At 40.1% G+C, this 27,904-nt stretch overlaps 1 protein-coding gene across 4 annotated transcripts in view; it reads left to right on the forward strand.

The window, feature by feature from the left end:
• csmd3b (CUB and Sushi multiple domains 3b) overlaps positions 1 to 27,904 on the forward strand; it is a 392,628-nt gene that overhangs the window by 359,188 nt on the left and 5,536 nt on the right. For 2 of the 4 annotated variants that reach the window (XM_065470768.1, XM_065470770.1), the window contains exons 56-71: positions 7,164 to 7,349; positions 8,124 to 8,309; positions 8,616 to 8,789; positions 13,023 to 13,205; positions 13,379 to 13,555; positions 15,194 to 15,373; positions 16,889 to 17,062; positions 17,228 to 17,401; positions 21,508 to 21,581; positions 22,551 to 22,662; positions 22,759 to 22,938; positions 24,210 to 24,269; positions 25,186 to 25,344; positions 26,374 to 26,510; positions 27,009 to 27,096; positions 27,584 to 27,719. In XM_065470768.1, coding sequence (XP_065326840.1) covers positions 7,164 to 7,349; positions 8,124 to 8,309; positions 8,616 to 8,789; positions 13,023 to 13,205; positions 13,379 to 13,555; positions 15,194 to 15,373; positions 16,889 to 17,062; positions 17,228 to 17,401; positions 21,508 to 21,581; positions 22,551 to 22,662; positions 22,759 to 22,938; positions 24,210 to 24,269; positions 25,186 to 25,344; positions 26,374 to 26,510; positions 27,009 to 27,096; positions 27,584 to 27,719 — 2,380 coding nt within the window. The remainder of the gene's footprint in view (positions 1 to 7,163; positions 7,350 to 8,123; positions 8,310 to 8,615; positions 8,790 to 13,022; positions 13,206 to 13,378; positions 13,556 to 15,193; positions 15,374 to 16,888; positions 17,063 to 17,227; positions 17,402 to 21,507; positions 21,582 to 22,550; positions 22,663 to 22,758; positions 22,939 to 24,209; positions 24,270 to 25,185; positions 25,345 to 26,373; positions 26,511 to 27,008; positions 27,097 to 27,583; positions 27,720 to 27,904) is intronic. The other 2 variants (XM_065470769.1, XM_065470771.1) reach the window with 1 other exon arrangement.

Raw genomic sequence — 27,904 nt, forward strand, 5'->3', positions numbered from 1 at the left:
AAACACACGAGCTCACGCTCACCTCTGAAAAAGATTCTGACACGTATTTGTCACGCATACACCAAGGTATTTAGACGTTAGTGGTTACCGTGGTTATTACTTTAACTCCTTATAAAAACCTTTTTTTTCTAGCACCGAGGCATGATCAGGAAAATTATGACAAATTTGGCTGTTTGCTACTACAGATAACAAAAAAAAAAACTGAAGTCAAATAGAAGCAATTTAGAGGAAGGGTTTGATAAAGAGCTCAGCAGTTCATTTAAATTTTGGATGTTTTGCTTGCCTGTGGAGTTGAAGAATCAATATCATACATCTTAGAAATCACTTTGGAGGCATACCAATGAAAAAGGCCTCATGTTTGACAAATTAAGATCTTCTATGTGAGACAACATTTGCAAGGTGTTGCAGTAGAACGCCAAAGCAAAATTGCAAATTGTCTTGGTAAATGTGATGTATGATCTATCTGTTTCTAGATTATGATTGATATTTCTCTTGGGTCATCAATGCAACTGATCAATTTTGATGTCATACCTTAGCGATTCCGTGAAACTGACTGGAAAAGACTGGTTTTAAGAAGTCAGGCAAGGTAGTCCAAAAGGGAAGCAAACACAGGATTTTTATGGGGATGTGTCCCATGTGAAAGTAAAAACTACTGATGACATAATTTTATATCATGATGATCTCATTTTCATTATTATAATTGAACCTACTGTACCCTGGAGAGGTTTCCAGTCCAGACAACCATTTGCACTCAGATTCACACCTATCTTAACCCCACTTCTTGTACCTATGCAGACATTGGGAGAACATGCATTTCCACACAGAAAGACCCTGACCACATGGTGTATTCAGACTCAGGACTCTCTTGTTGTGAGGCAACAGTGCTAACAGCCGGACCACCATGTGGAATTTTATACTCAGACGACCCAATTTTGGATTTTTGTCATACAGATCTTATAAGAATTATATATGAAACATAAACTTACTTACATACACTTTACTGCTTGGGGGTAATGTCAGTACTCCTGGTTAAAAACACCCAAAATGAACAAAATTCTCCATCTTTTCAGAAAGCACTGAAGGCAAACGTATCTCATCATCATAGTTTTTCAGTGTTATTCTTCTGAGCTGCAAACTTATGACAGCATAAAAGGGAAGCTGATGAGTTGCAGTTAAGGACCTGAAGTATTAGTTAACATTAGTTGTGATGATGTGGGAGCAATCCCAATACGGCGAAATCCAGATCACCAAGTAAATCATTCAAATTTTAAGTAAGTGAAATTTGGTCGAATCAGACTTTTCCTTTTTTGAAATATAGTTTGAGATCTTTTTCTTTGTTTTCAGATGAAACACATTTACCTCAAATTTAAGCTCTTTAAATTTGCCCTTAAAGCAGCAGAGCAGAAACGGCTATCACTACTGACAAAAGCTGAACGAGCAAGACTCAGTCAATTGTAAATATCAAAGGAGGTCGGGGGTCTAGATCTGGATATTATCTGATATAGTTCATCGTTTAAAAAACAGCTCCAAACATATCCTTCATGGTTCAGTGAATATTTAAATAAAAACTGTTATGTTGTTATAAAAATTTCAGTAGTGTATTCACGTCATGCAATAGTCTCAAAAAATCTAAAGTTCAGGTCTTTTTTTTAGGCAAAGAATATAAAAGAAATGTTCTGGGGGCCTTGAATGATTAGTGATTCATGAGTCACTGATAAGTGCTAAGTAGAAAAAGTCAAGAGAAAGAAGTAGATTCACTTTTTGGACTTTGTGATTGAGATCTGAAAACGAAAAGTTATACATCAAGGCAGGGTTCCTGCTCATAATTGACAGCGGAAGACGAATAGAGTTAAGAATGAAGCCTTAATGCTGAAAACAACTGTAGGTTTTGTTCAGTGGGAAAGATGAAGAAGAACATTATGCACAGGATTAAACTCACTTTTGTCCTAACTATCAGAGGGAGTCTTATTCTGTAAAGCTTCAGATCCTAAAAAGAAGATAAAAGGAACATTTTTTAATCAGCATATAGCATGAAGTCAGTAAAACTTCAGGGATATTGATCTAGTCAGTTAAGTAGCAGAGGGGCTTGTTAACAATGAGACAACCCCCAAAACAGGAATAGTTTTACAGGTGGAGGCCACTGATATTTTTCCCACCTCTTTTTCCTGACTGTTTTATCACCAGTTTAGCATTTGGATAGGGTCAGTGTGAAGACTACTAACATAAGGCAATACCTAGACCCTACAGAAGCCACACAGGTAATCCAGCTCCTCGAGGATGGCACATTATTACTTGCCATTGCCAGAAGGTTTGCAGTCCCCAGTGGGAGCAGTATCTGCTCCTCTGTGCAGGGAGGAACAGGATGAGCACTGCCAGAGCTACAAAATGACCTCTAGCAGGCCAATGGTGTGGATGTTGCTGACCAAACAGTCAGAAACAGACTTCATGAGGGTGGTCTGAGAGAACGATGTTATCTAGTAGGCCCTGTGCTCAAGGCCCGGCACCATGGAGCCCAGTTGGCAGTTACCACTGGCACCCTATGCTTTTCACAGATGAGAGCAGGTTCACCCTGAGCATATATGACAGACATGAAAGGGTCTGGAGAAGCCCTCGAGAACATTATGCTATTTGGTTGTGGGTCAGTGATGGGGAGGTATGTCTATGAAAAGATGCACAGACCTTTATCTTTCCTGACTGCCAGGTATCGGGTAGAAGTGTCGGGATGAAATCCTCAGACCCACTGTGCTGGTGGAGTGCGTCTCAGGTTCCTCCTGGTGCACGACAATGCATGTCCTCTTGGTCTATGTGGACAGTTCCTGGAGGATGTTTGCCTGACTTAAATTCAACACAACATCTCTGGGACATTATGTTTCAGTCCATCCGAAGGTGCCAGGTTGCACCTCAGACTGTCCAGGAGCTCAGTGGTGCCCCGATGCTGATCTCGGGGGAGATCCTCCAGGACACCTTCCATCATCTCATTAGGAGGCCCAACATTGTCAGGCAAGCCTACAAGAACTTGGGCCCCATACAAACCACTGGGTTTGTAGTGTACTTCACATCATATTTTGACTTTAATTTTTGGGGTGTCTTTAAATTCAGTCATTTGTAGGTTGATAATTTTCATTTCTTTCAAACAAGGTGGCATCCTTTTTTTCCCCAGATATTACCCAGTCTATATCAGTATAGATATCCAGCATTATTTTTTCCCATTGAGATTTGATGTGTTTTCTAAGTGTTCTTTTAATTTATCTGAGCAGTATATTTGTCAACTTAAGAAACTGTACTGTAGTTCCAAACAGTATATGCATGTTTGAGTTAAAGATGGCGTAAAAGCAAAATGAATATTTCAGTAATCATAACCAGCAGTGGCATTACGTCTAACACTGTGTATGAATGCACCACCAAAGTCTCCAGTAGTAGTGTGGATAAGCCAATCTAGTTTTTGTCAGTAAGATCAAATTTTAAAAAGAAATATAGATATTTGGGACTTTTTTTTTATTTTTATTTTTACTACAGCCAGTACATAAATATTGTTTGAGAGCTATCCTCATTTGAAGTATTCACACAATAGACTTGAGTAACTGTGGCTTCTCACCAGAAATCTTATAGGGCCAGAGGATTAAAAATGCTGGTATGCCTTGAATGAGATAAGTAGTTGGGTTTAAGGATAAAACAGAGTGGCCTAACTTGCCCAGGCTACTGTGAAAATCTAAAATTGGTTACTTGCTGTGAGCATAGTGAATGTTTTTAGGCATCACACAGGGCACATTTGAGGTGGTGATGATGAAGCCAATTAAGGGCACCTTTTCCTGAAAGAGGCAGCCCATTTGCTCCCTAAATTAAGACCGTCTTTAAAAAACAGAGGTGGTGTCACAGTGTTGATGATTCGAGAGTAGACGGAGCATTTGTTTTTTCATTATTACTCATAAAACAACAAACAATGTACAAAATAGGGCCTTTATTATATGCTTTTCTTTGCGTTCATCTGTGTCTATGTGGTCCAGATAGTGTCTGTATCATTCTGCATATCTCGGAGTGCTATGCTGTTTTTATTGAGGTTATTCATGCAGGAGTTATTGAGGGAAATCATTTTACAGCCAAATTATACTGTAATTATGGAGATGAGAGGCTCTTGTTTAGAGACACAAAAACAGAATGGTAATGAGACTATGGTGTGTGTGTGTGTGTGTGTGTGTGTGTGTGTGTGTGTGTGTGTGTGTGTGTGTGTGTGTGTGTGTGTGTGTGTGTGTGTGTGTGTGTAGCTGCAGGGCATGCTGATGGTGTCAGATAAATTTGTATCTTAGGCATGCAAACAAACTTCTGATTCTTCCTGATCAAGTGCTTTGCCTCCTGCCTCTCTCGTCTACTCTTGTCTTCATTATTTCTTCTCTCCTCTCCTCACCTTAGCTGTTCTTTCTCCCTGTTGTCTTCTCATCCTATAGTGTCCTCTTACTCTCTGTTCCCTGACTTTCTCCTCCACCATGTTTTACCACCAACTCCTTTTCTTTTACGTCGGTTAGACTCCTCTCCTCTCCAAATAATTTAAAGGTTTGTAGTTTGCGAGGTAGATAAGAGAGTGACTGGCAGTAACACTAAAGTGCCTGTTTACGCAAACATCACATGAACGCCAAGAAGGCTCAGTGAATGAAACAAGATGAACAATTATGATGCACGATTGCAAACAGTGCACACTCAGTTCTGACACAGAAGATGGCGAGACCTAATATCTCCAAAATAATGACCCTAAATTAGGATCCCAGCTTTGCCTTCTCAGTCATCTGACATTTTCATAAATATTTATGAATGACTGTAGGAAAGGCATACATATTTGGCCCAAATCTGCACTTGATGTGGTTTTCGAGCCAGAAATACAAAGCTTCTGATCTTCATGTCTGGTTTAGATTATATCTTTCTGTAGCTTTCATGTCTAAAAGTACATTTTACATGATTGGAGTTTTGCAATTTAATAAGAGAATGACACACAAGTGGTATGAAATGGTTTTGCAGTATAAAGTTATGTATGTGAATGGCATTAGTGGGTAAGCTACAGTTGGGTTGTATTAACTGCACTGCCAGATATGACAATAGAAACATCCTCCTAGCAAACAGAAACAAAGAAATTGCAGCCACACCTTTAAAAGATCTTCTACATGTTAACATTACTGCATCAGTATATACATAAATATATACAGTACTGTGAAGAAGTCTTGAGCCACTCCTCATGTCTCCTAGGCGCCAGAGTTTCTTTCAGCTTTTTAAAGTGGTCTAGAGCAAAAGTGCTCCAGGCCTTGTGAAAGTCTTTCAAAGTTTCTCTTTTTCAGTTTCTCATTTTCAGTCCTGTCATTATGTCTGATGAGTTTTGGATGACAGTTGGTGATTTTGGGCAGGTGGGGTGGGGGTGGGGTGTCTGTTTGTTAAAAGGTGAAGAAAGAAATTTCAAACTTTTGTTTAAATCGTCATCAGTATTTATGGAGTAGGTCAGGAGAAAATTACAGCAGTATCTGTAAACCATGGTTGAGGCTATGTCATGGTTTGGGGTTGTATTTTAGTCAGTGATGTTTGAGAACTTGTCAAAACTGATGTAATTATGAACAATGAAAAACACCGTCAAATTTTGATCCACCATCCAATGTCATCTGAAAAGAGTCTGTTAGCAACAGCTTCATTTTTCAGAAGGGCAATGATCTCATTCTGAAAAAGTGATGAAAGTTTGCCTAAGAGAGTCTAAGGAGCTTGGGGAAAAAAAGCATCTAGACTTCTTTAAGTTTCCTTGAAGACTTTTCATCTCTCATCCGAGAAGCTTTTTCAGTTCTAAGAGCAATTGGTGGAGAGTCCCAGATTTTAAGCCCTATGGGAGTGTCATGGACCCCCTATTGATCCTCTACCTAATCACACGAGCCGAGGTGTGAAAACGGGTGTGGGTCATAATCAGCCAAGGTTTCGGGTGAACCCATTGTGAAACCTAGCCCCACCCTATCGTGTGATGTACTGAGGTCAAATGGCCCAGGATTGGCATTGGGAGTCACTGCACCTAGTGCTCCGATTACCACTGGGACCACTGGTACCTTTACTCTCCACATCTTCTCGAGCTCTTCTCTGAGCCTTTGGTACTTCTCCAGCTTTTGGTGTTCCTTCTTACTGATGTTGCTGTCATTCAGTATCACTATGTCTGTCACTATGGCCGTCTTCCTCTGCCTTTCCATCACTACAAAGTCTGGTTGGTTAGCCATCACCAGTTTATCTGGCTGTATCTGGAAGTCCCACAGGAAATTAGCTCAGTCACCCTAGGGGGGCATCTCCCATTTTGACTTAAGGACTTCCAGGCCATGCTCAGCACAGATGTTGCTATAAACTATGCCGGCTGCTTGGTTATGGTGTTCCATGTATGCCCTGCCTGCTAGCATCTTGCACCCTGCCGTTATGTGCAAGATTGTCTCAGGGGCGTCTTTACACAGCCTGCACCTGGGGTCTTACGTGGTGTGGTAGACCCCAGCCTCTATGGATCTTGAACTTACAGCATGTTCCTGTGCTGCCATGATTAGTGCCCCTGTGCTGTCTTTCAGTTCAGCTTTGTCTACCACTGGTGTAATTTCTGGATGTCAGCCACTTCCTCTATCTGCCTGTGGTACATACTGTGTACATACTGTCCTTCCATGATGGTTCTTCTCCTTCCTCCTCTTTCTTGGGTTTCTGCTGCTTGAGCTATTCACTAAGCATATAGTCGGTTGTGGCCATCTTGCTGATATCCGTCATCTCATTGTGGACAGTGGCTCTGACACTAACTAGTCCTCAGCCTCCTTCTTTTCTCATAGCATACAATGACTCAATGAACAAGATGAAAAATTAACAAAACAGTCATCGGTGTTACTGGCACAGCTGTAAGTACGCTAAATGTGGCTTATCAAGAGTGAAGACAGTCCCAAGCAAATGCACTGACTACTTCTGTTCAATAATTGCTTGCTACAAACTAAATATTTCAGCTATTTTAGTAAATAACACCAAATCATAGATCTCAGCATATGTTTTTTTAAGGATTTAATTATCTCATTGAAAAAAACCTATCATGGGATTACACATCAACATGAAAACAACAGAATGGTGTCACTCTGTAGAAACAAATCTGTTCAAATAAATGTGTTCTTGTCTTACACTTTTCCCCTTAGCGATCAGCTGCGGCCATCCAGGAAGCCCCATATATGGCCGCACGTTGGGAAACGGCTTCAATCTCAACGATGTGGTCAGCTTTGTTTGTAATCGGGGTTATGAAATGGAGGGGCCTGCACGTGCTCAGTGCCAGGCTAACCGCCAATGGAGCCACCCACCCCCAACGTGTAAAGGTGGGGAGAAAAGTTAAGTGTATTCACCCCTAACCTTATTTATCCCCAACCTTTAATACCACCTTAGTCTCTTTCTTTATTTACAGTTAGTGCCTTCTCCAGTAGCAACCATCCTCATTTACCCCCATCATTTGTATCCACCTCAACTCTACCTCTAACTTTGTTCAGCTTAATCTCCTCTATTATTACCATAATAACAGAAAACTTAAATTTCTTGGTAAAAATACATCTTTTTTCCCTTAATTTCGATGAAGTTTTGAGGTAGATTTAGAGCTCAACATATGTCTAACCAGTTCATGGCTCCAGTCTCAAGAATAAAAACTTGATTTCAGTAAGCCATAAATCTCACACCCTGATTGTCCAAATAACAGTCAGAGCAACTCGAATAGCTTCACTCACACGAGTTTGTACACAAGCTATCGGCCTTCTGCCCAGTTTACAGAATGAAGTGCCAATGAATTGGGTAAAATTATAATGCAGCACATTGATAACAAGCCATAACCCTGCTTGAGTTCTGGATCCATTACAGACAAACCTGCCTGACCACCCTCTTGTCCCTTAACATCTACTGCATTAACCCTCCTAAACTCCACCTCTGATATTTTGTTCCTTCTTCACCATGTCCTCCTTGGTCTGCCTTATACTACTCTGCAAAACCGCTTTCCAAATAGGGAAAATGAAGAGGGGGAAGAGATATTGCCCTCTCTGGTTCATGCCAAATAACACATGCTTTTCTGTCTCTGTGTCTGTTTGTGCTTGTGTGTCTCTGTGTGTCTCTGTGTATAGTGGTCAACTGCTCTGATCCAGGTATCCCAGCCAACTCAATCCGGCAGAGCAAAATAGAGCATGGCAACTTTACCTTTGGCACAGTGGTTTTCTATGACTGCAATCCGGGGTATTACCTGTTTGGATCACCTGTATTGACCTGTCAACCTACTGGACAATGGGACAAACCACTACCTGAATGCATAGGTTAGTATCGTTCTCTCTTCCTCACAATCTTTGGAAAGACAGTATTTTAGCAAGACTGGTTTTGGAATTTATTGAAATGATTCTTGCATTTTTTTCATTTTGTTGCTTTTTATATGTTACTCTTAAGATTCCCTTAAAGCCTAGCAAGCAGTGTCATGTCAGCTTTTTAATCCTTAATCCTTGCATATATTTTTAATCTGTCCTTAGTTCTTGACAGAAGTAGCTGCACCTCCTCTCACAGAGCTTTGCTGAGTCAAAATGAGCCATCCATTGTTTTCTTCATTTCTCTCCTCTGTGGCTCTCTAGTCGTAGACTGTGGTCATCCCGGCTCTCCCCCAAACGGTGTGCTGAGCGGAGATAAGTTTACATTTGGTTCAACGGTTCGGTATTCTTGTCTGGGCGGAAGACAGCTGAAAGGAGAATCATCCCGGACTTGTCAGCTCAATGGGATGTGGAGTGCCCCCATGCCATTCTGCTCTGGTAACCATTTTAACCTCTGTTGAATATACAGACTTTAACGTCCATTCTATCAGAAGGACGAATATATAGATAAGAGTTGTAGATGAACATCGAGACGTCTAAACATGCAGACTGAAGTGCAGAGAGCTTCATGCTTTTATATCCAGCAGACACTCTTTCCTGAACCTTTCAGTCAGGGATAATGGAAGGGATGGGTGAACATATGGAAGGAAGGCTTGGCACTAGAAAAGAGTATATCAGTATCTGTCTGTTAAAAGGGCTCCGGAGATTAACTTTACCCCACACTTACAGTCACCTCAGTCGTGGAGTCTTAACCATGTGCATTTCTCTTCTGGTCAACTAACCATGAGCCGGTTTCACTGTGTTTCAGAAATGTTTAACCTGTTTTCATGAGTGATTCTATGATATGATCAATACAGTGTAGTAAAGCAAGTAGGTTCTTAAAGTACATGTTCAAATACTGAAATATTTCAGCTTATTTGTAGTTTTGCATTTTCTCAAGTATTAGCTGTGTTTCCTTTTCTACAGTGAGTGGATTTTATTACAACGTTGTGGAGTGTAGCTGCAACACTCTCATTGTTCTGTAAAGTGCTTTACACAAGCCTTCAGTCCCTGCTGTATTTGCTGTATATGCATATCTCACTACTCACTGGGCTAGACCGTCTCTCCAGACAGAAAGCCTCCTTACCTTCCCTCATGTGTAAACAAACCATCTAAGTTATGTGACACTCAGTTGGCCTGCTGGGGGCATGATTGTGGCTCTCCAGACTGAGAGGCTCCCAGCTGCCGCTTATATAACAAACTGAGTGAAAATGCATTCCAGACGAGTTGACTAAGAATACATTGTTATTTACAGCAATTGCCCAGGGAGACTTGGGGGGTGAGGCAGGGTAATAGTTTAAGAAGCAGTGATTCATGTTTTCACCTGGCAGGTCCATACCAAAGAACTGCAGACATGAGAGTTCAGTCCAACAGCAGCACAGCTTGTTCTGTTATTCTGCCTGATGATAGCTGATGAGATAACGCATATATGAAGTGATGCTGTTTGTGTGAGCGTAGAGCTACTTGAGACTTGGCTCTCTAAGATCTTAGATTTGCAAATTCAATTCACAAGCCGACCTTGCCACTTATCTTGAATATTTATTTATTAGGCCTATGAAATGAAAGACCTTGGCTTTTGCCATGCTGAAAATAACAAGTTGTCATGCCACAGCTTCTAACAAAAGTATTCAAACAGCCTATGGTATTCTAATAATCAGCATGGCAGGAAGAGTTTCAGCCTGCTTGGAATTTATTTATTAACAGTTCAGAGTTGGCTGAATTTGTATAATTGGGTTTCATTCTGAGCCAAACTGTAGTTGTCTACCATCTGCAGAACCTTTAAGCAATACCTGAACATCTTAGGATTTTTACACTTACATCCTCTCAGGCTGAGAGCTAGAGGAGATTTTTTAAACCACTCACAGGTTTGTCCATTAAAAATGAAGCTATAACTGGGAAGGCTGGTGAAACAGCTTTTCTCCCTTCAAAGGTTAAACAAGCCTCTAACCTCCAAAACCTAAAAAACTCAGTTATGAATATGCCCTCTACTGTTTGCTTGATCCAAACAAAAACCTCAAGTAAAAGAAAGGTGTGACTTCACAGGGCACTGAGTGTGCCACTTCAGTAGGTCACAAATAGTCACTTTTACTCTTAAATCCTTTTTCAGATTGAACAAATGAAATACTGAAATGCTGTATTAATTCCTCTTTAAAGGCACTGGATGGATTTCATTACATTTGGCCAGAGCCAGGCCAATGTTTATCCTGTGTATCCGGAGTCCTAATACTAAGGTATTAGCTGAAAGCTGTAAAGAAGAGTGCAAAGCAAAAAAATACATTTCCCAAAATGTTGAGCTATTCCTTAATCTGTGCTTACTGGAAAACTAAGTACCTTCATCCATCCATCCAACAATTCATCCATCCAGCTATCTATCTTCTGCCAGTTATGCAGCGCCAGGTCATGTGGGACCAGACCTCCCTCTCCCTAGGCAACTCCTCCAGGGGAACACCTAGGCTTCCCAAACTAGCCAAGAGTTATAATCTATCCACCGTGTCCTGAGTCTAACCCTGAGCATTCCTCCCAGTAGGACATGCCCAGAATATCTCACCCAAGAGGTGCCCAGCAGCAATCCTAGTCAGATGAACGAACCACACTTTTTGATGTGGAGGAATAGCAGCTCTACTCCGAGTCCCTCCAGAACGACTGAACTTTTCACCCTATATCTAAACGCTTCTTTTGCTCTATTGTATCCGCAGTCTCATTCTTTTGGTCACTATCCAGAGCTTGGTACCATAGGTCAGGAAGGGGATGTAGATTGACTGGTAAACCACAACTGACCAGTATAGCATCCACATGACTGCACATGTGGCCCGTTTCAATCTCCTGCTTCCCTGACTTGTGAACAAGACCTTGAGTGTGCAAGCTACCCTTTTTCCAGCTGTGAACCACGGTCTCAGACTTCGAGGTGCTAGTTCTCCAGCTGCTTTACACTTACCTGCGAACCACTCCAATGTGACCTACCATCTGATGAAGCCAAGAGAACCACAACATCTGCAACAGCAGAGATGGCTCCACCTAGAAATTCTCTTCTTAACCCTTTAAAGCAGGGGTGGGCAACTCCAGGCCTCAAGGGCCGGTGTCCTGCAGGTTTTAGATATCACCCTGTGTCAACATACCTGAATCAAATGATTAGTTCATTACCAGGCCACTGGAGAACTTCAAGACATGTTGAGGAGGTAATTTAGCCATTTAAATCAGATGTGTTGGATCAAGGACACATCTAAAACCTGCAGGAGGCCTGGAGTTGCCCACCCCTGCTTTAAAGGGTAAATTAGGTTGGAGTTTAAAGGGTTAAAGATTATAAAAAGATGAATTTTAATTAAACCTTTTTTGGTTTCATTTGTTCAGGTTAGTAGGGTAAGTTTATGCAGATGTATAAGAGCAGTGATTGACATTTTAAGGTCACCTGAGGGTCTAAGAGAGAAGTTTTCCAGAACCTGTATCCCCCCCCCCAAACAAACAAACAAACAAACAAAAAGAACGTACACACACGTGCACACAGCCTCTGTAAACCTGTACCACATTGGTTGTGAGACCTCACACTTTGGACCCACATCTGTTGGTGTGTGAGTGTCCACTGGAAGTTGTATAGATGGGAGTGCAGTGTCTCTGATGTGTGTACTGTAAATGTAGGAATTCCCTTCTTTTCCCTCCTGTTTTTACATTCTTACCTGCTATTTTGTCAAGTTTCTGAGGCAAATAACAGAGTTATTGAGTAGAATATTATTTATTTACATCTGAGAAACCGAGTTTAAAATCCTAAGGCATTACAAAAGATGTTATATCATCAAATGTTGTGTCTCTGCTACGTGTAAGCTCAATTTAGCAGCAAGCCTCTAGATATTTGTACTATAATACAAACAGAGCCAATGTGAATTGAGGTTATTTTTTTTTTCAGAAGTATGAGTCAAAAACACAAAAACACCGCAGATACTTGTACACTTTGAATTAATTGTCAACAATAAATGTGAATGGAGGCAACAAATTGAAAATGTAATTAGCAATCCAAATCTAACAAACATGAATCAAGTTATGATATTATTCACACTCGCACATAATCCGGTGCAATTTTTAGACCGTTAACAAAATAGGCAGTACTGATCCGAAATGTTTGAGCAGAAATATATTAGTTCAGGCCTTGGTATTTGTGTGATGATGTGAGCTTTTGTGTGTGAAAGTGTGTGTTCCCAGGAGTGTGCTCTGCTTGTCAGACACAATTTGCTGACCAGGCAGCTCTAGAAGGACAGAGCTAGGATCTCTCGCACACACTCACAAAGACAAACACATGCGCCGCTGCCTATTTACTCATCAGCGCACATGCACACACATGTATATGCACAATCTGTATGCACCCCGTTGATATTTAGAAGCAGCCATTGGATATTTCTTTTAAAATCCTTTGTCCAGTTTGCAGTTTTGTTTTCCTCACCCTACAAATAATGAACCAAAGTTGTTTATTTCTCCATTTCTTTGCTTTGATAAGTTGGAGTCATTTTTGAAACAGAGCTCATTATACAGACAGTGTGTACTGACTCAAGGATTAGCATCTTTTATTGTAATCCTTAATTCGGTACAAACCAGTAAGGAACCTGTGAGGGACCTAAGTCTGCATCCTTTTTTGTTTCCATGTAGGTGACACTACTGGTTCGTGTGGTGACCCTGGCATTCCCTCTCATGGTTCAAGAGAACAAACAGATTTCAGGATCCGTTCTAAGGTCTACTTTTCCTGCTCAGAGGGATATGAACTTATAGGTTCTTCAGAGAGGATGTGTTTCCCGAACGGGACCTGGTCGGGCACGCAACCCTTTTGTAAACGTACGGGGATATTTCTAATTGATTTAAATCTACCCTGAAATGGCACCTTGTCAATTATTCAATTATTATGAACCCACACGTGTTTCAGTGTTTCCATTGTCTTAGAGTTGACACTTGCTGAGGTCCACAGGATTTTCTCTGTCTTATTCCTTTTCCATTTCTCTGTCCTGCAGCTGTTCAGTGTGGTAACCCTGGCACTCCCAGTAATGGCAAAGTATTTCGCTTGGATGGAACAACATTTTCTCACTCTGTCATCTACTCGTGCATGGATGGCTATCTGCTCACTGGTCCCACCACCAGGCAGTGTCAAGCCAATGGTACCTGGTCAGGCACACAGCCCAACTGTACCAGTAAGTTATCTGCTTTGATTTGACTAATAGGCTGATACATACATAAGTACTGTTTAGTACATTTGTTGGTGTATTTTCAATATTTTGTCCATGCAATCATGAGGTGACTTTGAAGAGTTTTCAACTGTATGCAATAATTACACTCTATATATGTAATTGGTGTATTAAATCTCTTGCAATACCCTGAAAGTTTGCAACCAATAAATATCACCAAATTCTGGGTGTGAGATTAGAAAGCACAGGCGACGCTGTTTTATGTCCTCTTTTAAATTATTATGCCACAGTATAGGAGTAAAGAAATAAGTCTCAAATCTTTATATTTTTACTGCAGACAACAGAGTGACTTATATAACCTTGATCGTCGTTTACTTGAGTTCATTTGCTTATTGAATCTGTGGGAAAAATCGTAAATAGCCATAAAACGTAACCTTCTGTTCCCATATGAGATAAGCAAAGTCATAGTTGAGCAAGTGGAATGTACTTAACAGATAAGTTGTTTTTTAAGTTTATTTGAATAATTTGTCTTATTTCAATTAAATACTGTGCACTCCAAAAAATGCTTTGGAGGTTTACTTTAAAAAGTTATGTCAAGTGGTTCCACCCAACGGTGGTAAGTAACTTCTAAGAAATTGACTGTTTTACTCTAAAATGTTGAAGACTCAACAAAAAGCCACTGAGTTAATTTGCAAAAAGACAGTATTTTGCTGAAATGTAAAAAATGACTCAAAAAATAGTAAAAAACAATAATGTATTAAAAGAAAATGCCTCTAACATATATCTATATACTGTGTCCAAAAGTACTTCTTGATAATGGGACATCACAGAGAATTCCCAGATTATATTAATGCTTTCCAGTATCCAGATATGCAGTAGCATGAAAAAAAAGCTTAAATCAGAAATGCTATAAATTCTTAGATATCGGTTCCCAGATTGAAAAAGTATATAAGAATACCTGATTTAAAGGAAATGGCTTTTACAGTAGACTACTCCACATCTATTAACAGGCATGACACTATCTGGGGTGGGTTTAGAAGCATTTAAGCTGCCTATTAGACTATGAAGGACAGTGCCTAAAAAGTACAGTCTGGGGAATCCTAATGCTCCTTAAAAGAGTCCCAGGACAACCTCGGCCATTTTTAATATCACTGTTGTTTCATTCATGAGAAGTGAAACCCACACAGAAATGTGATGAGATCACACAGTCTGATCAGGAATTTGCTATCGACTGCAAACCCACCATTTTCAAGAGAAGAAGCCTTATTGGAGATAATTACTTAATGTTAGTCCCTCTACTCTAATATAGCAGTTTTAAAACTAAGATTCCTGAGGCATCATTTTCTGATATTTTCATCTAGATTTAATCTGATCTGTACTTTAGGGCCTGAATATTTTTCACACTTCACCTTCTTTGCGCCCTAACTTACCTTTCCTCTTTCTTTATCTATTAGTTTATTATATCTGTCACCTTTGGTGTCCTCTTTCTTTCACTTTTTATTATTAAATTACCTGTATGGATAGAGTCTAGATTAATGAATAGAAACAAAATTAAATTTACCTTGTGCCATAGTATGACCTATAAAGTCATTTTGATCTCTATCTCATGTTGTCCACTCTAACCCCACTTGTCCGTCTCCATAGTGATAAACTGTGGCGATCCTGGCGTGCCAGCTAATGGCCTTCGTTATGGAGAAGACTTCACTATTGGTCAGAATGTTTCATTCCAGTGCCAACCGGGATATAGAATGGAGGAGGATGGGTCGCCTGTGAGGATGTGCACCCAAAATGGGACTTGGAATGGAAATATGCCAATATGTACAGGTAAATTATAAATTCCAACTCTTAACTCTGTTCAACCCTTAAACAGTACTTATGCTGCTATTACACAGTAGCAAAACAGACCCTTTAAATTGCTCTGTTCCACTTCAGATACTCCCATTACTACACATCCTACTATCTCTGTTCTCTGTCCCATTACTATATATGTACATTTTATATAGTACATGTAGCATATTACTGGCATGTTACAAATACTACATGTTTAATTGTGTCGTGCATAAATATTGTTGAATGTCTCACTGTAAATTTTAATCACATACAAAATACAAATTGGCAAACAAATACACACATGCAGAACCTAATAATATCAATACATAAAGCTAGCTCGCTAGCTAGCATTGGCATTGCTATAAAGGCTAAAGTATATAAAAATTGTTTGGTGGTCCCTTCATTTGTGCTTTGAGTGAACACACTGATGCAATTTAATACATCTTTATGTTGTTTTTATTATTTTATTCTTATTTAAATCCAACAGATTTGTTCATCATTATACGACATATGTTTGTTTAATAGCAGTGGACAGATGCAAAAGTTGTGCTTTACTGTATACCCGCTGTTAGATCTATTTTACTGTCAAACAAATGTTAAAACAGTCATATTGTTGAAGGCCTCAGTTTCTCAGGCCTGGAGACTGGTCAGTAGGTGCTCGGCAACCTGCAGTCAATAAGGAAAAACTTGTATTCCCCGCTGGATGGTGAGTGGTTACTAAATGTTTCAAAGATGATATCTCTCCTTGTAATTGCTTTGGTTGCTAAAAAATTGCAGGGTTTGTAGTTTGTATAGAAGACAATGCCTTTTTCGCAAACACTTGCTATTTACTCACCAAGCTGTAGTTAAACTTGGATAAGTTCCACTCATCAAGTGGTAGTGAAGCTGTAAAAAGTTTTACGCAAAGCAGAAACAGGGATGTTTGCAGTGCAGCACCATATACTAATTTCATGCTAGTGACTGTCAGCCACCACTTGCCAACCAGTCACAGCATAGACTTACATACAGATTACAGTGTAGCAAACAGTGGTTATCAGACAATCACTCACCAGGCCCTAAACAGTATGACTGTTTTATCATTTGTTGATGGTACCATAGACCTGTGGTCAGGCTCTACTGACAGCAGATTTAGCTAACTTTGTAGTTAATGCCTCTAGAAAAAGAAATAACAAATGCAAGCAGTCACATCACTGTCACCTCTAATACAGCTGTTAATGTACACAAGTCTCATACATTTAAACTGAATTGAATGTAAGCAGTTACTGGATGTAACTGGAAGTCTGGGAAGTCCAAGATAAGAAGATGTTTACGTTCACTTTTTACTAAAACTATAAACTTATTTTTAAATCAGTAGTTAATCGACTACTAAAACCAAAAGTCTTATTTTCTCACGTGATTTTACAGTGCAGTCATGTAAACTAAAAAAGAGCATCAACTGCAGCTGTTCTAAACACAACACTTTTCCCGCCTCACTCTCTTTCCTAACCCTTCCCCCCCTTTTTCCCCCAGCTGTGACCTGCTCGGCTCCACCTGCCATCAGTAATGGGGTACTGCAGGGCAATGACTTTGAATGGGGCAGCAGCGTGAGCTATAGTTGTTCACCTGGATATGAGCTCTCATTTCCAGCTGTTCTGACCTGTGTCGCCAATGGCACCTGGAGCGGCATGCTCCCGCAGTGCTTACGTAAGCATCACATTGAACTTTGGTTGTAAGAACACATCAATTACACCAATCACAAATAGAGCAAAATCTACTTTTGTCCTTGAACTTCCAAAACATTGAGCACATTCACCATTTCTAGCACCACAATTGAAATGGGACCTTGTGTGTTTGTCTCTGTGTTTGCAGCCAAATTTTGTGGTGACCCGGGGACTCCAGTAGGTGGTTTCAGAGAGGGACGAAGTTTCATCTATCAATCAGAAGTGTCCTTCAGCTGTGCTCTGCCTCTCATACTGGTCGGCACAGCAACTAGACTTTGTGAAAGCGATGGCACCTGGAGTGGAACGCAGCCGCGCTGTATCGGTAATCCATTCGTATTCACTTGACAACCATACAAAACATTCAGATCATTGAAAAATGGTAATTAGGAAGACATTAGCTCATGAGAAGACATGGTGCTTTTACACAAATGCATTCTAGCTCTGAACTTTTCTAGACATCACTCGGCAGAGCTGTAGAAGGCCCGTTCAGTCAGACAACGAACGGTCTTTAACCTGCCAGCTTCCTCATACAGAGTCTGTGTGACATCCAATTGTGTGCACATGAGAACAGAAAATTTGATAGATTTCACAGCAAGAGAGCGGTCGTCATCTGTGCTACCTCCTCCTGCTCTAACAAGGCAGCTCTCTGGCCAAAAACAAACAGTATTTTCAGTAGTGAGAAGTCAGCGACATGTTTAACTCCTTTTCTGAGCTACATGTGGCAAAGAGTGGCTTCAGGCAATGTCCTGACCTGACATTTCCTGGAATCCATCTGCTCTTGTTAATTATTTTAGTTTAGAGAAATTTATAGGCCTGCTAAACTTCATGCACTTGGCTGATATGTGAACTCTATAACAGGGCGTTAAATATTTACTTTTATGCTCCTTTGATTTTCCATAATAATGTGATCACTCAGTTTTAATTGCCGCAAGGTAGCAAAATGACTTTAGGTCTTGGTTAGAACTGGCTGTTGTTAGATTATAGCCTCTAATTGGCACAATTTTGCTTTTAAATAAAGATCAACCTTATGAATGAGTAAGTAAACAGGGAGGCTAGGAAAACCACTTCTGCTTTAAGGTTTTAATATTTAAACTGAGACTTGGTCTCAGGTCTACAGATAAATGCAATACTGAGACCCATAGAATGCTCTACTCTGTGTTTCTGAATAAATTTACAAGTTCATAAAAAAATCACCAGTGTTACTGTGCCAACTAAGTCTTCAACATGTTTAAAATACAATACCAAGGCCTATAACCTCTGCCAGAAGTTTATATAAGATTTTACTGATTGCTTTTTAACAGTTCCTGACTTCATCATCAATCATTTATCCCCACATGAGCTGGAGTACAGCCTAGCATCCCCAGGCAGGGGTGTCTTACCCACTTCAAAGTCAGGGTTAAAATTAAAAGGCGGTGTTGGTTTAGCCAACAGAGCTTCCAAACTTCTGAGTGAGATTTCTCAAGAGGTCACTCTAGTAAAATGCATATCGTCTTTTTAAATAACATATCAAAGTGTAATATTACAGATTTGTTTTTAATGTGGCCCCTTTGCGGTACATATGTTTCCTTTTTGATTAATAATGATCATTAATACAATGACTTGATGTTACTTTTTTTCATTTGCTGGCTATTCTAGTGTTTGTCTGATAGCCCCCTGCCTAATGATCATGACAGTTAATGACCCATCATTATGAACCTGACAGCCTCATTTTTGTTTACTCATGAGTATGCTGTGCCGAGCAACTGCTGTTCTTTAAAAGTTAGTGTTACATCAACTTATTTGAATAGCAATGAATAGTGACTCATTTGAGACGATCTTAATAAATGGAAGGGCAAGAGTACCTTAAAGGAGAAATTGGATATAAGTGAAAATATTGTTCTTTCCAGTGGACTCTCTCCCAAAGGCCATTTGCAAGCATGCCATGCAAACATATTGCCATATTTTTTCTCTGTTGGACTGTAACAATGAAAACTCATTTATATTGCAAAACTACAGCACTGTGCAAAAGTCTCGAGCCACCTCTCATTTCTTTATATTTTCCTGGAAATGGGTGCAGTGTTTTATTGAAATATTTACAAGAATACTGGGAAGTAAAGTTTATGTGTCAAAACAGAGACTGAACAGTTCTGATAAGCTTGAAAGTCAATATTTGGTATGACCACCTTTTTATTCTTCAACACAACCTGACCTCTCTTAGACAAGCTTCCTTGTCATTTCTTTAAATAGTCTTCAGGAATAGTTTTCCAGGCTTCTTGAAGGACATTCAAAGCTCTTTTTTGGATGTTGGCTGCCTTCTGTTCCAGGACAGAGCATCCACTTTATTCTATAGACATTGTAGACACTCACTATATAAGACCTGTTTTCCACTCATACATCAGCCTTGAGTGTCACCCTTCCACTGAGACCATTTGTGATGAGGCTTCAGTGAACATTAGATGGACCAGCTGAAAGTGCTCTTCAGTTCCGCTCAGGTCTTGGCTGTATTTCTTTTTCTATTTCATAAGGACATGACTTGCAGATGTTGTTCATCTGCTGTAGATTTTTTCCTCAAAAAAAAAAAAAAAAAAAAGTTTCCTCAAACTTTTTAGGAGCACTCTGCACACCATGGAGTGTCCCAAGCTTTTGGCTAATAGCTCTTTGGGAATTAGTTTGTGCAAAAACACTGTTTTATTCCTGTCAAATTGTGTTATCTTTTAAATTTTTCATAGATTCAACCAAAGAAAGTGAAACAAATTATGTGTGTTTTGCGATCGGCTGATCATAACAAAGAGCCTAAAGACACAAGTGGTTCTTTAGTTTTTTGTTACATGTAGACACAGCACTGGTTTATCCCCTTGAGTTAAGAGTCTTTTTATGCTATAACTATCCATGGGTCAGTGTTAAGGGAGTTTAAGTGAGTGACTTCCTTATGCTTTAAAAATTATAAGAAAGTTTTGCTCTGTGGAAGCAAAATCTAAAAATGAGGGGTGGCTTGAGACTTTTGCACAGTATTGTATGCCGTGTGTATTATACTAGACATAAAGTAAACTTTAAAAATCTTGCCTTGGTTTCCTCTCTGTTGGGATAGAACAAGTACAAGTTGAAATATATGAATAAATGATGTAATACTATATATTGCATATATTGAATATCGAATTCCTTGTCTCTGAGATCTGATTGCTAGTGGTCAAAGTTCAATTAGCAACATATTAGATAAAATTCAGAATTTAAAAGTAGGGCTATAAGACCTGTTTTGGAACTTACAGCAAAAGTGCTGGCTCAGAAGTTGAGTTAACACCGGCACATGCTGTAACTTACAGTATTTAGTAAAAGCCTTCAAGAAGCAGACATCCACATCCAACTTCAAACAAACGGCTGCTATCCGGGGATTAAGAAGAAAATGAGAAGGGATATTCAGCACACTTTACAAATGGTCCCTGTGAGTCAATTTACCAGCCCATGCAATGTTTAGAGCAACACTTTGCGTGTCTGATTCAGAGCAGGTGCATGTAATGAATTTTAATAAATGAGAGCTATTGTAAATGCGAGCAAAGACCTTTGCAGCACTCAATAAAGGATACAGCCACTACTTTTACAGCTGATCAAATGGGAAACAGACTATCTGAAAACAACGGGCTGCCTTTAAATTGTTACCCCATCTGATATAAAGACTTCATCTATAACTGCTGGAATAAGAACTAGTTTCAGTTTGCTGCTGCTGCCGCTGAAGGGAGATCTTTCTGTTCTGTATCATAATTGCTTTTGTAGACTGAGACTGTTAAACACACTCAACCACAAAGTGACTCTTGGTGTGTTTTTATGGGCAAAGTGATCTGAAGTGTGTGTGTGTTTTGGTTGATTTATTAGTTTGTGATTTCAGCTGTATGTTAGTGTGTGATGTGTATTACTATGTGACTGAAACAGAATGAGTTTTGACCTAAAGCAGCCTGCTCTTTAAATAAGACAGATGAGGGAAGAAGCGGTTGGCAAACGGAGGTCTGGTGACATGGAAAGACAGAAAAAGAGGGGGAAAGAGCAGTTGTACAGCGAGGTAGAAGAAGACAACAGTGAAAGAGAGGAAGAGGACAGACAGATAGGTACAGGAAGTGAGGGAAGGAGAGAGAGAGAGGTGGAGAGTGAATCTGTCATTTCAGAAGCTGTATTGAATTGAGCTCTGCGTCAGGATGTGCTCTACATGCTGATGACCCTTCCACATGCGCACACACAAACTCACATACGTACACACACACACTTAGAGTGGGCCCTGCTTCGTTTTCTGACAAAGTGCTACTGCCCCCTGCTGTCCTGATGGCATATATAATCCACTGTTACCATGACAACAAAAGGGAGGAAAGGGAACTTGAGAGTGGATGTATAACGCTGCTGCTAATTTGTCTTTCTCCTAGATTTTGTGTGTAATTACTTCCACTCATGTGCTGATCTTTTCAGAACCAACCAAAACCAGCTGTGATAACCCGGGAACACCACGCTACGGCTCCTTGAATCGGACCTATGGTTTCAAGGTAAATCTGCACTCTCAGACTAGTGCCGTATCTGCCTTTCTACCCAAGAAGTGAACCCAGTAACTAATAGCAGCTGTTGCAAATGAAAGAGAGAGAAAAGAACGAAAGGCAGTAGAGGGAGTCAGGAAGAAAATAAAATGTTAAGACATTCAAATGCAGCGCTTTAAGATTCTTATCCACCATGCAATGCCATCAGGGAAGCATCTTGTCAGTCCTAAACCACTTGCAGTATGGTAATGACTCCAGACATACAGCCAGAGTCATAAAGAAGCATATTCAGTGACAACAGGAGCAAGGAGTCCTGCAACAGATGATTTGCCACCCACAGAGTGCTGATCTCTAACAGTGTGGGATGCTTCTGAAACTACTTGAATTCCCAAACCCAAGAACTATAGGAAATCCTCCAAGATTCTTGGAGAACAACCTACTTACCTAGTACCAAATAATTATAGTCATTTCAACCAAATAACTAATAATTCACTGTTAACTTGAAAATAAAAACAATATTTGTTATTTGGCAGGAAGAAAGCAAGTAAGATATTTTATAAGGATTGCTGCCTGCTACCGCACAGGAGGGAAAATATCTAATGGCTGATAAATATTACAGCATTGCCAGGTAGCAAACTTCATTATATGTTTGACTTTTGATTTGTCTCAAATTAAGTCTTGCTGAACGGGGAATGCAAGTTGATTTCATACTTCTAATATTTTAAGGAATACAATGGATGCTTGTGCATTTGCATTGACATGCCGCAACCACATCTAAACATCTATTTTAATGTACTTCATATTAAAATACTGGTCTTTATCCACACGAATTCGCCTGTTGAAATATGAGTAACATTTATCATAGCAGTACAACACTATGATGCTCCGCTGAAGATATTCAGACTCCTCTTTACCAATCAAATCTGTTACAATCTCTTTAATGGCTTCTGTGTGCACTTCTGTCTGTGTCCTTATGCCTAGGTTGGGAGTGTGGTGTCATTTCAGTGCCAGCCTGGTCATTTGATTCAGGGATCTTCCTCCAGAACCTGTCAGCCTGATCTAACATGGAGTGGGACGCAACCCGAGTGCATACGTACGAAACACACTGTTTCAATTTGTCAGCCGCTCACCCTTTCATCCCTTCAGACTCTCACTGAAGTGTAACAATGTATCTGTCTAAACCCCGCAGCCCACGCCTGCAAGCAGCCGGAGAGTCCACTCCATGTGGACGTGGTAGGGATGGATCTTCCTGGGTTTGGCTACACCTTGGTGTACAGCTGTCAGCATGGCTACTTCCTGGCAGGGGGTTCTGAACACAGGGTCTGCAAGAGTGACAGCACTTGGACTGGAAAGATGCCGATATGTCGGGGTAAGTACTTCTGTCCTGCTACAGTCATTTCCATTGTTCACATTTCCTTTAAGTGTATCTTTTTTTGATTATCTTATCTGGAGGATTTTAGCTTAAGTGACCAGATAGCAGTGTTTGAGCATGTTTAGCTCAAGGAGACTTTGTCACTTCACACACACAGGGACAGACAAGCCATCTGGAGTAGGGGGAGATTTCCTGTTGGGTTGATCAGCCTTTGGATTGGTGGTGAGCCTGGTGGTGAGCCTGGTGGTTCAAAGGCAAAACAGATCAAAAATGTCCCATGGTGTTTTGTCCCTTTGCTAGATTTACCAGGCAGGACCATAAAGGTGAAGTCATGCATTAATCCTGCTTTATCAAGCTTAAACTACAACCTTGTGAGCCATCACAGAAGAAATCAAAGAATTGCAATGTAACCATCTCGTACTGTACATAGTTAATATTGTAAAATACTTTGAAGAACAATCCACTGGAGCTTCACAAATTACGTTAGCTTATGTCTAGCAAACAATGCTATAATCATCTCTTCGTATTGTCTCACAAATTATTAAAAATGATGGAAACACTGAACATTTGAGCCAAAAAGTTTAAAGTGCGCTCTTCAAATCTCACAAAAAGGTCAATTTGGGAGGTGCTTTGATTATATAGAAGAAATCAGCATCACCCCTGCTACAAATATGTAGTTGGCACTCCTTAAAATCTTTTACTTGGTATTGACACATGCTCACAGACTGTCTTTTCTGAAACCTTCCACCACGGCTACCACCCAGCTGCCCTGGAGTAGTCTTCAAAATTGGAGCACTTCTTAATCCAATTTAAGGTTCTCGGACAAATAACCTGTTCCTGGCTTGCATGTATTTGTTGCCAACAATAGCTGCATCTTGACGTGATAGTACAAGCTGCTGATGGTGAATAGAAAAAGTGTCTTGAAGCCGGTTTTAAAAGGATCTAATATACACAGCAATTATTGGTCATTGATCATTAACCTTATTTGCATTTCAATCTACAAGTAACCATTAAAGAGGTTTGTCTTGCTCGACCCTTTTTCGGCCCACTTCTCACTCGTCGTTGTGACCAAGAGTGACTGCCGCTGCATTTTAATGTGGTTACTTGTTAGTATGAATTGCACTCTCCCCTGGATAACATGGTTGATTAGGGAGGTTGGCTGCAAACTAAAGCATTTTAAAATATTTCGTGCTGTGCCCCTGCTGCCCTGCTCATGAGTTTTGATATGACATTATCTTCTTTTTCTCTTTCTCTGGCTGTGTGTGTAGCCGGAGAGAAGAAGAAACCTGTGAAGCCAGTAACAGGAACCCCCAGCCCCAAACTAAACGGTCAGTTCTACTACTATCTTTCCTATTCCAGTCTTTTCATTCCTTGTCTATTGTTGACTTATCTATTCCGTTTTAGTCTGGCTTAATCTGTCATTCGATAAATTCAGCTCAGCTCCTTTTCACTCTGCTACGTTCTGCTCCACAGTGCTGCTCTTGTTTTTCTTATGCTCTTGTCGATTTTATTGCACTTTACTGCTTTCTATGGTAGTTCTAAATAATTTATTTTTCCTCACTACACAGAGAAAGGTAAATTAACTACTGTGAAATTCTGCTCTTCTTTATGCTTGTCTTTTTCTGCCATACTGTATGCACTTATCTGCATAAAATGCACACATGCTGAGCAGTTATATACACCAGTTTGCTACAACATTAAAACCACCTGCCTTTCGCCTGGCAAAAAGTTTAACAGAAAGAGTTAATAAAGCAAAGGCAAAGAGCCCAGTAAAAGAAGGCTTAGATCACTCTCTCTATCCAACCACCCGGACGCCCTGCAGAGAGCAATAAAATGTAAGTAGCATAGATAAAGGGATGAACGCAGGGCAAAACGGCAAAGAAGAGAACCAGTTTAGCTAACTGTGTTGAGGTCAACAATACAGCGAAAACTGAAGACAGATCATCACCTTAAGTAGTAACAGCAGACTCCACACAGGTGAGTGGCACTGAGTGGCAGGAACTCAGGACAAGTCACACCCCACAAGGCCAGATTAATGACACACACAAAACTGATTCATGCAAGAGAGAAAGAGAGAGGGAGACAAACAGAGAGAGAAAATGATGAGTCAGCACAGGAGGGCAGACGTACCATCATAGGGGTTAATGCTGTTTAATGCTGATTGGTGCAGGCAGTTGTTCTTGTTTTGTTTTTTAAAGACTGGAGCAGACCGTAATCTAATTCATATTCTCTTCTCTTTTGTAGTTCCAGATGATGTCTTTGCTCCCAACTACATATGGAAGGGTTCCTATAATTACCGTGGGAGGAAGCAGCCTATAACACTGAGCATCACCAGCTTTAACTCCACAACGGGGAGAGTCAATGTTACCCTTAGCAACGGCAACATGGAACTGCTCCTGTCAGGCATGTTACGCTAGGTTTAATTGTTCAGTAATCTACTGAAAGCACTTTGAGTAGATTACCACATAAGTGCTATGACAAGACAGGCCATCGTTGTAATAAAATGTAGCTATAATACTAAATTATGCTGTATTGATCCATTGGCAAAACTGTAAGCAAGCAACCAAACAGAATTGAGAGCACTTTTATTCTTTATTGTTGCTTTTTGTTAATGATTGAAATTAATTTCTTTCTACTATGCTTCTTTGCAATGTTGTTGTACACACACATTCACTAACTCACTCACTCAGACACACAGACAGACACTTACTCACACACATACCTCCCAGGGTCGTACAATAGCGTCAGCAGGGGGTTAAGACCCTATTAAAACACAAATCCTGTTGAAGCTAGAATTGCTTCCTGGAGTAGCAGAGTGCACAAACACCATATCACAAAACCGCGCCGCTATCAGACATTCGTCTTCTGGCTTAAAGGAGCAGCTTTAGATCAATAACAGCTAAAGCTGCACTCACACAGTCACAGAAAGGCCAGTGGCCAGTTACATAAAACTTGCATGTTTTTTTCTGTTTAAGATGTCAAGTTTTCTTTACCCAAGGAATATTTTGAAAGGCAGCAGGGGTTTGGTGTTTTGGGAAATGTGCATACTTTGTATTTTATTTCCAAAAGTGAAGCTGGAAGAATATATCAGTTGGCTATATCTGTATTAGATTGGAGACATGAAAAACAGCCATTGCGCTCACCTTTTTATGAGTTCATGAATTTAATTTCTTCGCTTAACTTCAGTTTCCTGGTTCAAATCATCAATTTTTTTAAATAAATATTTTTCTTTATTTTGCAGCTCCATTCAGTTTGCTGTCTTTTCTTTGTATCCCGATAAAATGTCAGAACTAACGACATGTATTTCGCTGGTGCACCAGACAGACTAGAAACACGAGCTGTAGGATCTAATGAACTATAGAGAGCAAGCCATTAAACCATGTACCACGTGCAAACCAAGTATAAATCACGTGTTTATTCTTTGCCCTCTAGGAGTGTACAAGGCGTCCGAGGCCAGGCTGTTGCTGCTGATGTATCAGGTGAATTATGTGAACCAGGGAAACCAACTAAAAGATTCAGCCATCTCTCCCGCCAAGATTATAGATGATTCCTGGACCATGGATGGATTTGTAAGTCCCAGCCGATAAAATCAACCTAACCATATTCAGTTGAGCTGGATTTACACTGAAGCCATTTGAATTTGTGTAAATATAAGTCAGTAAAATATTTAAACTACACCAGCCATCACAGACTACCTTCTCTGCCAAGGCCAATGTTCTTTTTTTGCAATTTTAAAGACAGCCCTCCAGATCGGAGCCAACATTTAATGTGTCCCTTTCCCTGCCCATGCACCACCTCATCACCAGGTTTCACGACATTCGCTTTGGTAGTTTTTGTGAAATCTTGCCAAGAGAGGAAAAAGAAAATAAACAAACCTCCCTGAAAATACACCTTATACAAAGATTTCAACAAAACCCAAACATCATCTTCGATTCATTTGCTCTGTAGTGTTGACATGAAACCAGAAGATAACCATTCTTTGTCCCTCTGTTTTTCTCTTCACAGTTGTTTTCCTTTCCTCTCCCGCCTAAACAATTTCTCAACCGCTCTTTCTTTTTAATCTACAGGTATCAGCAGAGCCCGATGGCTCTAGTTACGTATTCCAGGGTTCTATTCAGGGAAAAGACTATGGACAGTTTGGACTGCAAAGATTGGGTAATTCTCTTTCGATTTTGCTAACAGCATCAAATAATACTGGCTCCTTTGGAATTCAGCAATGAATGACTACAATTGATAGTAAAATCAGGCAGACTGCTTCAAACTAATTCAGTAAGTAATCTTGGAGCTTCTAGTGACTTTATTGCTGCAACAGGGACAGCAATGCAGTGTATTCTCAACAAGAGGAAAAGCTGCTCTTTAGACTTAAAAGGTCTGAGCTGTGCAAGAAGACTACAAGCTCCCGAATCCAATGTAAGCTGCAAGTCACCTGCAAGATGCTAAGCAGAAAATAATCATTATCTGGTAACGCCCACTTCCAATTACCAGAGCGCCTACCTTAATTATCATAGTTACAACTAATAAAAATGTGCAGTTGGTTATTTGCTGAACAACTCAGCTGAAAGCCTTTTGTTCCAAACCCGCAACAATATTTCTTGTTGTATCAAATCACTTTGATGACAGTGTATTTCCTGGTTTGTCGCAGGTCTGAATATGTCGGAGAGTCAAAACTCGCCACCCCCCCAGCTTGGTACCAACAGCAGCTCCGTGGCTATCGCCATCCTGGTGCCTTTCTTTGCTCTGATCTTTACCGGTTTTGGCTTTTATCTCTACAAACAAAGGTATGTGTTGAAAAAAGTAAACCCGCAAGTATCCCTTTGAAGTGTCATTCAGCTGCATTTCAGCAGCTGAAAGGAATACATTCCTGTCGTTGCATTGTGGTTTCATTTCTGTTTTCCATTAACAGCGTACAAAAAAGTAAAAAGGCATTGTTAACATTTTAAGAAGCTGTCTAATTCGTGATAAC

The sequence above is a fragment of the Pelmatolapia mariae genome, linkage group LG22, assembly GCF_036321145.2.
Source record: "Pelmatolapia mariae isolate MD_Pm_ZW linkage group LG22, Pm_UMD_F_2, whole genome shotgun sequence".
Lineage (NCBI taxonomy): Eukaryota > Metazoa > Chordata > Actinopteri > Cichliformes > Cichlidae > Pelmatolapia > Pelmatolapia mariae.